The sequence below is a fragment of the Anopheles nili genome, chromosome 2, assembly GCF_943737925.1.
Source record: "Anopheles nili chromosome 2, idAnoNiliSN_F5_01, whole genome shotgun sequence".
In the NCBI taxonomy this organism is placed as follows: domain Eukaryota; kingdom Metazoa; phylum Arthropoda; class Insecta; order Diptera; family Culicidae; genus Anopheles; species Anopheles nili.
Genome location: NC_071291.1, coordinates 36,265,479 through 36,278,340, shown reverse-complemented (window position 1 = coordinate 36,278,340; position 12,862 = coordinate 36,265,479). Strand labels below are relative to the sequence as shown.

At 47.9% G+C, this 12,862-nt stretch overlaps 1 protein-coding gene across 1 annotated transcript in view; it reads left to right on the top strand.

Annotated features, from left to right (window-relative positions):
- LOC128722247 (basement membrane-specific heparan sulfate proteoglycan core protein) overlaps nt 1-12,862 on the top strand; it is a 90,133-nt gene that overhangs the window by 64,528 nt on the left and 12,743 nt on the right. Inside the window, exons 15-40 of the mRNA XM_053816092.1 lie at nt 228-313; nt 595-723; nt 1,148-1,290; nt 1,357-1,459; nt 2,432-2,536; nt 2,615-2,725; nt 2,937-3,053; nt 3,237-3,365; nt 4,102-4,176; nt 4,400-4,414; nt 4,869-5,002; nt 5,069-5,162; nt 5,624-6,001; nt 6,081-6,487; nt 6,566-6,850; nt 6,924-7,888; nt 7,998-8,115; nt 8,179-9,240; nt 9,307-9,570; nt 9,649-9,821; nt 10,230-10,381; nt 10,921-11,054; nt 11,129-11,303; nt 11,379-11,979; nt 12,083-12,345; nt 12,609-12,789. Coding sequence (XP_053672067.1) covers nt 228-313; nt 595-723; nt 1,148-1,290; nt 1,357-1,459; nt 2,432-2,536; nt 2,615-2,725; nt 2,937-3,053; nt 3,237-3,365; nt 4,102-4,176; nt 4,400-4,414; nt 4,869-5,002; nt 5,069-5,162; nt 5,624-6,001; nt 6,081-6,487; nt 6,566-6,850; nt 6,924-7,888; nt 7,998-8,115; nt 8,179-9,240; nt 9,307-9,570; nt 9,649-9,821; nt 10,230-10,381; nt 10,921-11,054; nt 11,129-11,303; nt 11,379-11,979; nt 12,083-12,345; nt 12,609-12,789 — 6,399 coding nt within the window. The remainder of the gene's footprint in view (nt 1-227; nt 314-594; nt 724-1,147; nt 1,291-1,356; nt 1,460-2,431; nt 2,537-2,614; nt 2,726-2,936; nt 3,054-3,236; nt 3,366-4,101; nt 4,177-4,399; nt 4,415-4,868; nt 5,003-5,068; nt 5,163-5,623; nt 6,002-6,080; nt 6,488-6,565; nt 6,851-6,923; nt 7,889-7,997; nt 8,116-8,178; nt 9,241-9,306; nt 9,571-9,648; nt 9,822-10,229; nt 10,382-10,920; nt 11,055-11,128; nt 11,304-11,378; nt 11,980-12,082; nt 12,346-12,608; nt 12,790-12,862) is intronic.

Below are 12,862 nucleotides of genomic sequence, written 5' to 3'. Positions count from 1 at the left end.
GAGCCCAGGAGCTCCTTTTGCGAGAGTCCTACGCAAGGGCACACATTGCAGCCTTCCCACAGCCTTCCCGGGTGTACATAGTCCTCACGTTTCGTTCTCTTATCTCTCTCTCCCCACCATTCCCTGCCCGATCGCCAATGGGCTCGCACCACCATCATGTACATATCATACGTATGCTTGCACCCTTCAATGTCGTACATTCTGCCACGTGCACGCACCGCTAACAGTTGCAAGAGTAATCAGTGCATCCTGCCGGAGAACCGTTGCGACGGAGAGGCGCATTGTAGCGACGGTAGTGACGAACATGGCTGTAGTAAGTGTCTATATGGGAATTTTGTGTGTTGTTACTCTTTGGTGCGGTACTAATTTGCCTGCGCAATCGCTCACTAACGCTAGCGAGATTGTTCCGGATCGCGTTTGCTTGTTGCTTTCGTTCTTGTAGTAGATGCTTAACTTACCGTTGTTTGATCTCGCGCGAAACGCCCAACGGGTTGGGGTTCGTTTTTCTGCTAACACACCCACAAACTGCAATAGACGTGTAACTGAATTCCACCATCGCTGTACTATTTGCTTTTCCATTCCGCGCACCCGCAGACAACAATACGAGCTGCAATCGGGGCGAGTGGCAGTGCAGAAACGGCATTTGCATAAACAGTGATTTCCGGTGCGATGGGTCGAGCGATTGCACTGACAACTCGGACGAGGAGGACTGCGAGAATGAAGGTAAGTCTGCTTCGTTAGATCGAGTGCACCGTACGCCGAAGTGTGGCCAGAGTTCCGGGAGCAGCGATGACATTTCGCAGCTTTCTCGTTTCCGGTTCTGCGGCACTTTGCGATCGCATTTGTGAATAACCGCTGCGTATACGTTGAGCTAGTTGCTAACCTTTGTGCGAGAGCTTTTTGTGCTGTTTATGACTAGCTGCACCAATAGTTTTGTTTTCATCTCACTCGCCAAAACACAAGGATATATGGATTAGAGCGCGGTTTCGCGAAGGCGAGTGACAACCACACGAACCGAACCTGCAAAGGACGCGCCCGCGTAAAGCTACTCCGGCAAATTTTAACGATTCGTTTGTTTCTGTTTTCCAATGTTTATCATCGACACAATGTTTCTGATCTGACCTTCCACTGTCTCTGCCCCTTGAAGTACGGCCCAGTGAGCGCTGCCGGGACGATGAATTCTATTGCGATGGCCGGTGCGTCGATGGCGATAGGCGATGCGATGGAAGGCAGGATTGCCACGACGGAACGGATGAGCACGACTGCCCAATGTCCCCGGAGGAACTTGAGGTAGTAACTCTGGGGGGGTGGGTAATTTTTCAGTTCACACAGTCACCTAATACGGCTCCATTACAGCGTTGTCCGGAGCTTGAGTGTCCCGATGGTAGCTGCTTCCTGCATTCGCAACGTTGCAACGGCCGACGAGACTGCGCGGATGGGTACGATGAGCAAAGCTGTCGTAAGTATGCTTTTCAGGCGAATCCTTGCCTCATTTTTGCGTGTGCCGTACTAATACTCCCACAACAATAGTTCATCCCACAACACGATGGGAAGACAGAGCTTGCCATCGAGTTTAGTTCTAGGTCGAAACGAACCGGCAAAATGAACCGGTGCTGCACCCATCTAAGCCTAACCGCTTCTTAACGATCTATTTTTTCTTTCTTTCTCTCCGTCATACTGTCCGCGTGCACGCGTGTGCACTGCGATGCAACCACCTTCTTTCACCTTCTCCGCACTGCCTTCGAAAACCAATTTACTCACCCCACCACCAATGCACCACTAATGCACCCGAGCAGGCACGTGCAATGAGACTGAGTTCACCTGCTTAGATGGGCACTTTTGCATAGACATCTCGCTACGGTGTGACAGTTTCTACGACTGCAAAGACTTCTCCGACGAGCAGAACTGTTTCGGTCAATAGTAGTACCTGTACAATATGAAACTTTCTTTCCTATCTATGTTTTTTGTTTGTGATTTTGCCATGCATATCATACACCCCAAAAAGTTGCCTTTACTTTTACTTTTTTTACTTTTGCGTTTTGATATGATTTACATTTCTTTTTAATATCTTTAGCATAATTGTTATTTTTATCATGCCAATATTTTGTGCATCGATGCCAATTTTGTCACTTTAATGCTGGATATTTTCAAAGTTAAATTTATTTTTTCTTCTGTTAAGCATTCTTTTGTTCTATTTTTCAATCCTTTTAAGCGTCAATTTAGCTTAGATATAGCTTATCGTTTGTTGCTGTCACCTAATGCATGATTTGTAATGGAAAACTTATATCTTCTATTCCATAACATTGCTGCACGAATGCCACTCCTATGAGACTTAATTTTTTCCCTAGTTTCTCGATCGATGGATCCTCACACTCATGTCAAACTATTATAGCCTTGCTCGAGATAATGTATGCAACATTAATTATTGCAGCTTGCCGATCGAACGAATTCACCTGCGGAGACGGCCTGTGCATCCCGAACTATCAACTGTGTGACAGGCGTCAGGACTGTGCCGATGGATCGGACGAACGAAACTGTAAGTGCGCTCGTGAAACTTCTGATCGCGAAACGATCAAGTCTCATATTCACCGTCCTTTTTGCCTATTTCCCTTAGGTTCCTGCGCGAGGAACGAGTTCCAATGCAGTACGGGCAAGTGTATTGATGAGAGCCGGCGCTGCGATCATCGGATCGACTGTTCCGACGGTTCGGACGAAAGAGATTGCAGTAAGTGGACAATGAACATCAATGTTTCAACGTCATTATTATTATTATTATTTTTGGTCACCGGATACACTCCGGAATTCATTTTAATTTCACTTTTACTTTTCTCCTCATTTCACATTTTCGTCCGTGCATCATTTTCTTTTCAACCCATCTTCATGACCAATTATTAACCTTCGCCATTGATTGTGCTGCCCCGGTTGGCATTGCACAGGGCCAGCGTCCTGTAGACCTAACGAATGGATGTGCCAAAGTGGCCAGTGCATCCGGCTCGACCAGCGATGCAATCGCCGGTACGATTGTCGGGATGGTAGTGATGAGTCGAGCTGCTGTAAGTTGCCTCCGTTTTTTTTTTACCCCCAGTAGTCCGTGTGTCCTTCTCGTCCGTTCTCTGTCACAACTCTTTAGGTCCGTTCGTCCTACTGAGACTAATCTGAGTACTTTTCCCTTCGTTTCTGTTCATCTATTCCCTCCGTCCCGGATTCTTTCCTTGGACCAACGATTGACCGAGCAGACAGCTGCGGTCCAAACAAGTTCCGATGTGAGAATGGTCCTTGCATTGCAATGACGATGAAATGTAACGGCCGGGTTGACTGCCCGTACGATACTAGCGATGAACTCGATTGTACTGAAGAATTCCAGAGTAAGTCCAGCACTGGCGGACGGCCTATAATCGGGCTTGTGCGTCGGGTTTGGATGCCTTGAGAGTGGTCGTTTCGCGAACCTAACGCCGGTTTTCGTCTTCGCTGGGTTTTGTTTGTACCCCCCTTCGTACAGCCTAATTTAGTCTAATTTCAATTTAACAGACTACCCACCAGTAGAATCCTGATGACGCTTAATCGAGATTAATCGATTGCACTTTGTACACTGACAACGAATAATGAACAACTGAATGAAAAATAATATTTGAATATTAAACAGATCACATATTGTTTTTAGTTTTGTAATAATCGTACCATGGAAAACAAACAAATTTTACACTTCGCTTCTTCTAAATGGCACATAACACTGCTCGATAATGCGTCAACATTAATTTGAAACAAAGAACCACCCCGAGTGCTCAGAAACATTATGATTCCTCGTCGCAGTTCAACTATCTAACGTTGTGCAACGTCCTTTGACCTATAGATTTGTGTGATCAACAATAACCTCATACTACGTGTGCGCGTCACAAAATTTGCGTACTAAAAATACAACGGTTTAAAAATTTGTGCAAATGTGCGAGTGCGTTTGATCTTGCCCGTTGCATACATAAAATGTCACACCACAGCTTTTCGGATTGTTGGTTTAATTGGCAACACCATTTTACACGTTGAGCATTTTGATTGCTAATATAGCGATGCTAATCGAGTTCTCTTGTGCCTTTCTCTGGTATACAGATGCGCCCCCACCGCCGTTCGATCAGCCGCGACTGAACCTCAAAACCTACCCAGATGAACAAACGATCAAGGAGAGTAAGTATCGCAGTGTAACAAGTAAAAGTTATTCGTAAGACGAGTGTGTATATATGTGACCCTTTGTCCATCCTGCTGTTGCTTTCATTAAGTCCAGCTGTACTTAGATTACAAAAAAAAAGACAAGCCAGTCAATCTTTTTCCTAAAACGACTATCTTCTTTACTCTAACGCTATCTTCTTCCATTTTTATATGCTTTTAATCTATTGCTTAAAATCAAAAGAGGAAATTTTGGAGGGTAAGTTTACCACCAAACGCTGGTGTTGATAAAAGGCGCATGATTTTCTGTTCATACGATCTTTGCACGAAAATATTAGTACCACAACATCGCCGCAAGCATGCACCACACTTTAATTTCACCAAATATTTCATTTCTGTTTTTTTGTTGTAAGAAATATAGCTTAACTCTAAAAGTTTTTTATACCATAAATACAGTTTAATGCCAAAATTCAAATACAAATTTTATAGTAGTAAATTTTTTTAGGTAAAAAACGCCTCATTATCATACATACATAGTGATAAAATTATAACCGTAATATTATTTTATAATCATTCTTCGATTTTTAATACAAAATATATTACATTTACGTTAAAAACTCGCCTCTAAACAAAACGCATTATTCAATGCACGTCAGCTGGGCAGAGTAGTCGATCGTCTATTCGAATTCTGACACATCCGTTATATTTTGCAGGCAATGAAGTGGTCTTCCAGTGTCGCGACGAAGGTCCAATGCACGCCAAAGTTAAATGGGCCCGTCCCAATGGTCAACCTCTGCCTCCCGGCACGCGTGACTTAAACGGACGACTGGAGATACCGAACATTCGGGTAAATTCGACTCCACCGCTGCTTCAACCCGCGCATGTTAACTGAGCATTTCTTCTGTCGTTCCAGATCGATCACAATGGAGAGTACATCTGCGAAGCTGTTGGATATCCAAAGTCGACGCCCGGAAGTAGCAAACTGGTCCACCTGAGTGTTGAACGATGTGAGTAAGGTTTAGTGCCCCTTAACACGAGCAACTAATATTACCGTGTAAGCCTGTTTTTCTATGATCAAATAAGTTTTAATATAAACCATGGTTCGGTTACGCATGCAGCGTGGAATATCAAGTATCGTAAACTTCAGTACGGCGCTTTGAGGTATGGTGCGGTGCCTCATATAGGGTTTACGTTTTATGGTACAGGTAATCTCATTAGGCTTGCGTTTTTCGTTCCGTGTGGAATGATTAAAGTATGATTCGTTTATATTTCATGCCTCCATCATTACGATCAATGAACTCGTGATGTCTTGGAACGCGGTTAGTAGATAGTCGATTCTGTATTATATGATAATTGCGATAAAATTTGCACAATCCTGCCTTCGGGATATCGCTGTCTAGGATTTCCTCGCAGTTAAACTGCATATCATTCATTCGGCATCTCTCACTTCTCTCTTCACACTCATCAGACAACTACCAACGGCCACCAACAGCGTGTGCGGTGAACGAAGCCACCTGCATGAACGGAGACTGTATCCTGAAGTCACAGATCTGCGATGGCAACCGAGACTGTTCTGATGGGTCCGACGAGACCGGTTGCACGCCGCATCCGTGCGAACCGAACCAATTCAAGTGCCGCAACAGCAAGTGCGTACTCAAGACGTGGCTGTGTGATGGCGAACAGGATTGTGGAGACGGTTCGGACGAGGAAAACTGTGCCACCCTATCCCCGAACGCTCCATGCCGGTACGACGAGTTCCAGTGCCGGTCGGGCCAGTGCATCCCTAAATCATTTCAGTGCGACACGCACCCGGACTGTATGGACAAGTCGGACGAGGTTGGCTGCAGTAAGTAGGACGGATGTTCGCCAATGCATCCAGATGATCTCTGATTCTAAAAGCTTATTTTATTTTCTGCTTCTTTTAGTGGCCCCATCGGTGATAAAGCCGCCTCCTCCGTCACTAACAATACCCGCTGGTGGTGTCCTGAACATCACGTGCCATTCAACGGGCGTTCCCGTTCCGTTGATCGTCTGGCGCTTGAACTGGGGCCATGTACCGGAAAAGTGCCAATCGTACAATGACCAGGGTTTCGGTCGGCTAACTTGCCCGGATATGCAACCGATCGACTCTGGTGCGTACTCGTGCGAAATCATCAATACGATTGATACGCTGTTTGTGTCACCGGACACAATCGTCATCGTAGCGGGTAGCGGTCCCGTCTGCCAGCAGGGTTTCTTCAACAACAAGGCCGTCAATCCGACTGATTGCATTAACTGTTTCTGCTTCGGTGTTTCAACCACCTGTAGCAGTGCCGATCTGTACACGTACGCTGTAAGTGTGATTCGGTTGCGTGACAAATGAGTCTTTTCCCTTATTACATTTTCCCTTGAATTCCCTTCATCATCTCAGCTCAAGCCTCCGGTGTCATCGCTAACGATCGTCGGTGTCGAAGGACCGTGGTCCGGGCGAAGGGAGCTCATGGTAGGCGAGTTCGAGAACCATAACCTCACCGCCCAGCGCCATGGTGTCCAGCTGCGCCTAACGAATCTCGTTCCGGGACGACGTGTCCCGTACTATTCGCTACCGGAAGAATACAAGGGCAACCAGCTGAAATCGTACGGTGGATCAATTCGCTACGACGTGGAGTACGATGGCTCCGGGCGTCCTATTAATGCGCCCGACGTGATCCTGAAAGTACGTGAGAAATCGCATCCCATTGCGTTATAAGGACCACCCTTAATTTAGAGCGTTTTTATGTCTTTTTTAGGGAAATGGTATGACCCTGTTTCACTGGCACAAGGGTTCGTTCCGTCCGGACATCAAGAACCACGTTTCGGTTAGTTTACTCCCGAACAATTGGGTGCAAACGGATCGATCACCGGCTAGCCGTGAGGACATCATGATGGCATTGGCCAACATCGACAGCATCCTGATACGCATGCAGTACGTGGACGGTATCGAACGCAACATCGAGCTTGTCAACATTATGATGGATTCGGCAGCGCAGGACGACCGCGGACTAGGATCGGCCTCACTCGTCGAGCAGTGCCGCTGCCCACCGGGCTATCGAGGATTGTCCTGCGAGAGCTGTGACTACGACTACGTGCGCCAGAGCAGCGGTCCCTGGTTGGGCCGTTGTGTGCCACGAGCGGAAGAATGCCGTCCCGGGTACTACGGTGACCCGAACCGAGGCATTCCTTGCTCCCCATGCCCGTGTCCGCAAGCTGGCGATAAGTCACGTGCTCGTACCTGCTATCTTGACAGCCGGGACAACGTGGTTTGCAAGTGCGACCGCGGATACGCCGGCGAACGGTGCATGGAGTGTGATGTGGGCTACGTCGGTAATCCGCTCGGTGAGGGATGCTTCCCACGCCCGGTGTCCAACTGTAACTCTCTCGGAACGGATCGCGTATTGCCGGACGGTCGGTGCTACTGCAAACTGGGCATTGATGGGCAGTACTGCGATCGGTGTGCTAACCACCACTTCCATATGAACGAGAACGGCTGCGTCGGATGTTTCTGCATGGGCGTAACGAACCAGTGCAGCAGTACGACCTGGACGCGTGACACTATCCAGGCGTCATTTGTCGATGGTCGATCGGGTTTCTCGTTGATCTCGGACTACACCAACCCGTCGGTCGTTGCAAATGCGTTGCCAGTTTCAAATAGAGAGATAGTGTACCGCAACTTTGGGGCGAACGACGAAACCTTCTACTGGAGGCTTCCAACACAGTACGTATTGTGAATGGCATTAACAATTAGCTTTAAAAAGTACACAGTTTACATGTCATTAACATCGTGTACGAATTACGTGCTCACACACTCTATTATCTCGTTGCAGGTTCTTGGGCAATAAGTTGACCTCGTTTGGAGGGCATTTGAATTACACGCTGCGCTACACTCCTCATTCTTCGGGAGGTGTTTCGCGCAACAACTCTCCAGATGTCGTGCTGCACAGTGTAAGACAAGCCCTAGCTCATCAAGATTCCTTATTGCTCATTCAAGCTTTTTATTTCGTGCAGGGCAATAAGATCAAGCTACACCATTATCGTGCCAGTCCCATCTCGCCGTTTGGTTCCAGCACCCACGCAGTCCCGATTGTGGAGAGTTTCTGGCAAAACTATGAGGACGGTAACACTGTCAACAGGGAGTATCTGCTTATGGCACTAGCGAACGTTAGTGATATCTTCATCAAGGCAACTTACAACACCGTTTCCAATGAGGCCGCCCTATCACACGTCAGTTTGGACATTGCTCGGGACAGCCCGTACGGTACTGGCGTACGAGCCTGGCCGGTTGAGCAGTGCCAGTGCCCCACGGGACATATTGGGTTGTCTTGCGAGGACTGTGCACCCGGTTACTTCAAGGGCGATTATGGTCTGTATCTCGGTCTATGTGAACCCTGCTCGTGTAATGGCCATTCAGAGGAATGCGATTCACAAACTGGCGATTGTTTGAACTGCCGGGACAATACGTACGGACCCAATTGCGAGCTTTGCCGGCCACCATACGTGGGCAACGCGACCGTCGGTACGCCGTACGACTGTACGCTCAGCGAACCGGATCAGGCTTTCGACTGCCGGGAGTGTGACGTGCGTGGCTTTACTGGGCGCTGTCAACGAGGCTGCGAGTGTAAACAGCTGGTCGAAGGACGTCGCTGCGATCAGTGCCGAGAAGGCTCGTTTGGTTTGGGTGTGCGCCAAGACACCGGTTGCCTGGAATGCTTCTGTTCTGGTGTGACGAAGTCATGTGGCAGCTCGAACTTGTACCGTGAAGAGCTGCCGGTTATCGTGGATACGTTTGACAATAAGGTTACGCTTACCGATCGCAATGGTCGAGTGCTTGTGAACGACAACTTATATGTCAACCCGGGCATCAACGAGATCAGCTACACGTTCCGCGATCGGGAGACATACTACTGGAGTCTCCCGTATGTGGTGCTTGGCAACCAGATCCGATCTTACGGTGCCAATCTTTCGCTAACGCAGCACGTCGAAGGTGGCCGAACGCTTCCCGATCAGGACATCATGCTTATCGGCAATGGCTTGAAGCTAGCGTGGTCCCGCAGCTACTACGATGACGGAGTAAGTACTAGACTGGACGATAATCATTCGAAACCGGCTATAACTGTGTTTGGTGAACCGTTTCAGACCTTCACCGTACCACTGGTCGAACGCGACTGGACTGTAGTCAACCGAAGGACCTCCTATCCGGCCTCTCGAAACGATATGCTTACCGTACTGTCCAATCTCGAGCACATTCTGATCCGTGCGACCACAAAGGAGTCGACTCGGTTGTCGCGCTTGAGCGACATTGCACTGGGAACGGCCATTCCCACACGCTCGATCTACGGCATGGCCGAGGAAGTTGAAATGTGCCGCTGTCCTCCGGGATATCGTGGTTTAAGCTGCGAGGTAAGAGCGAGCTTCCTGGAAACAACTTTAAATGCACGGTCACACGTTACCTTTTTCTCACATTCGTCATTTCGCTAGGAATGTGAGGACCTGCATTATAGGGATATATACGACCGTTCGGCCGGTTTGGGAGTTTGCAAACCGTGTCCGTGTAGTCACGAAAATGCCGAATCTTGCCAGATGAGCGATCGTGGCGTCGTGACGTGCAACTGCAGGGAAGGTTACAGTGGCGACAACTGTGACAACAGTAAGTGTTGATGTTTCGATCCGGAACATAGTGAACATGTCTAATGAACTGGCTACTTCTATCGTTTTGTTTACTCATTTCTCATACTGCCGTACATTGGGATATATTTAACCTTTTTTTGCACTTCTCCCAACGCAACAAAACAGGCTGCGATCGCTTACACTTTTGCATCGCTCCTGCCACTAATAATTTTGAGTTCATAAACTGTACTTTACATGCACTAAAACAAATGCACTAAACGGGGTTACTTGCACGGTGATAAGGTAAATGCACGGGATTTCATCGACTTTCATCCTCATTTTTCTCCCAAACACACATACATACGTCACTACTCACGATCACCACACTGGGAATGCGTCTTCTGTCGACGGACAGATTCAAGGCGTTCCAAGAAAAAGCTGAAAAAGAAACGACCTGCTAACAATATGGCCCCCACCAGGGTTAAATGCATGAACAACGCGTTCGTACTAGAATCGTCAAACGGTAACCACGACTTTTACCAGAAATGCGATAACGACGGCTTGGAAATTGGTGTGATGGTCAAGAGCAAGCGATCGAACGAAGGTGCTCTTTTACATTCTCCTGGCTGGCGCTCAAGGAGTCTGGCCATTTTTTGCGTATAGCTTGTTGAGCTAACCATTGCTTTACTAATTGTTCGAGGGCATAGCAATACTAGTAATCCGATTAACAACTCGTGTTGTGCTTCCAACCCTTAAGCATATAGGTATGCTTTCTCCAGGATAGCTAGGAAATACCGTAATTTTCCTTCTGCTTCTTTGTGGAGGTTCTGTCCACGGTACGATAGTTCATTCCAGCTTCCACGAGTCCTCTGTATTAATCCTTGACTACTACCACAACCTCTGCTTTTACCATAGTCTTTAACGCATTCATAACACAGGTTTTACTTCAATAGAGATGATATTTCAACCTCGATCTTCGATTTTATAAATAACCTCATGCGTGTGACTAACTATGGCAAAGTAGGCGCAACATTAACCACCCAACTTCATCGTAAATTCATGTGGCCCGCTTCAACGCGCACCTCATCTTGATACTTATGTATATTTATTTTTCGATTTCACGCACCTGTACGCCTCCTAAAGAAAACGACACACCTCCCATTGTACCACCCCGAGACCCAGTAATTGAGGTGGTCATCAATGTTCCCACCATCAAGATTGTCGAGATTGGTGACGAGTTCCGGGCCGATTGCCAAGCACACCACGTAGTATCAAAGGTAACGTATGCGACCCATCTTGCGTTCTATGCTAAAAATGCGATAATGTAATCAATCCGTACGCCCTAACACAGATCCCGATTGATGTCCAATGGACCAGAGTTAACGGTCGGTTGCCGGAGCGCGCATACACGGATCGTGGAACGTTGATCATAACCAACGTGCAAATTACCGACGGTGGCTCGTACGTCTGCAAGGCCGGTAGCGGAGCCGATCTGGTACGCAAGGAAGTCACGATCAGTGTTACCGGTAGGTACTGAGGATGGGAACGAAATGTGCCTGTAACAGGAGATTAATTTGCATCCGCTTGTACGGTTTACACAGCACAAACGCCCGTTAAACCGACGGTGCAGGTATCGCAACCATTCATCGACACGGATGAGTATCTTTCGGCGGAAGTACGTTGCACAGCGACCGGTTACCCAACGCCTAGCATCACCTGGGAGCGCGTCGATCAGCCACTGCCATACAACTCCATGACCGAGTACGGTTTGCTACGGTTTACGTCCTTGCGACAGAACGATGCCGGCACGTATCGCTGCATCGCCCGGAACGATGTCGGGGAATCAGACATACTGGTGATGGTGTATGTACGCCCATCTGGTACGCCAACTAGGCCGCCATCGTCCTCGGTCGATGAAGAACGTGTGCAAATCATGCCAAGCAGCTACGACGGACAGCCAGGCGAGCAGGTCCGTCTCATTTGCCAGTGTTCGCCGAATGCACGGGTTACCTGGAGCAAGCAAGGTGAATCACGGCTTCCGGACAACGCGAACGTTCGCAATGAGATCCTGATCATCGAACATGCGTCCCAGGAGAATTCGGGTCGGTACAGCTGTACCGCGTTCTTCCCGAACGGACAAGTCAAAATGTCAACCGTTGATGTGGTGATTTCCGACCGTGGCATGCCTCCATCCTCGAACAAGTAAGTGACTTGTGGCATCGATCGGGATTCGATCAATTTGTGCCGAAATTCCCCATTCAGAGGATTCGTCCACTTATCGCACAATATACGTGTTTGCTTACAGGGTGGCACCTCGCGTGAATCCATTAAACAAAAACTACGTCGTGCTGCAGGGTGCGGACTTCTCGTTGTCCTGCGAAGCGACCGGCACGCCTTTCCCAATTGTGAAATGGACATTGAGTGGCAAACCGTTCGAGAGTAACGTCCAACAAAATGGCAACGTACTGCGCATCTTTAATGCACAACCCAGCAACGGTGGTGTGTACATCTGCGTAGCAAGCAACGAAGAAGGCATGGATCGTGCTTACACCGTCGTGGAAATCGATCGTAAGTTTGAAAACCCATTTGAAAAAGTTCATTAGAAAACAGGGATGTGAAAACAGCAACAAGGGAAAGGAGAGATAATCGAGTGGGTTTTCTAGTGACAACTAACGCTCGCATAAACACTACGCTAATGTATTATCCTTTTACCTTTGCAAGCACTCGAAGCGATTACCGGTAATATTGTGCTACGCGCACAATCGGCAAACATTGCGTTGGCATTCTCCTGTACGATGATTTTGATCGCTTCCGCTTATTTTTTATTCCAGGCCGTGAAAAGCCCGTGCTAGAGATATATCCAAGCGAACCGCAGACGATCAAGGTTGGCGAATCGGTGCGGTTGAGCTGCCGTGCCTCGGCCGGTATACCGTACCCGAAGATATCGTGGGTCCGTAAAGATCGAATGCCATTATCAACGCGCTTCTCGAACGATGCTGAGGGTGTCATCACGTAAGTGTTGAGATTTTCATCTCTGAACGATGGTGTATGGTGTTTTTTATTCTGAACAAAATCACTATCATCC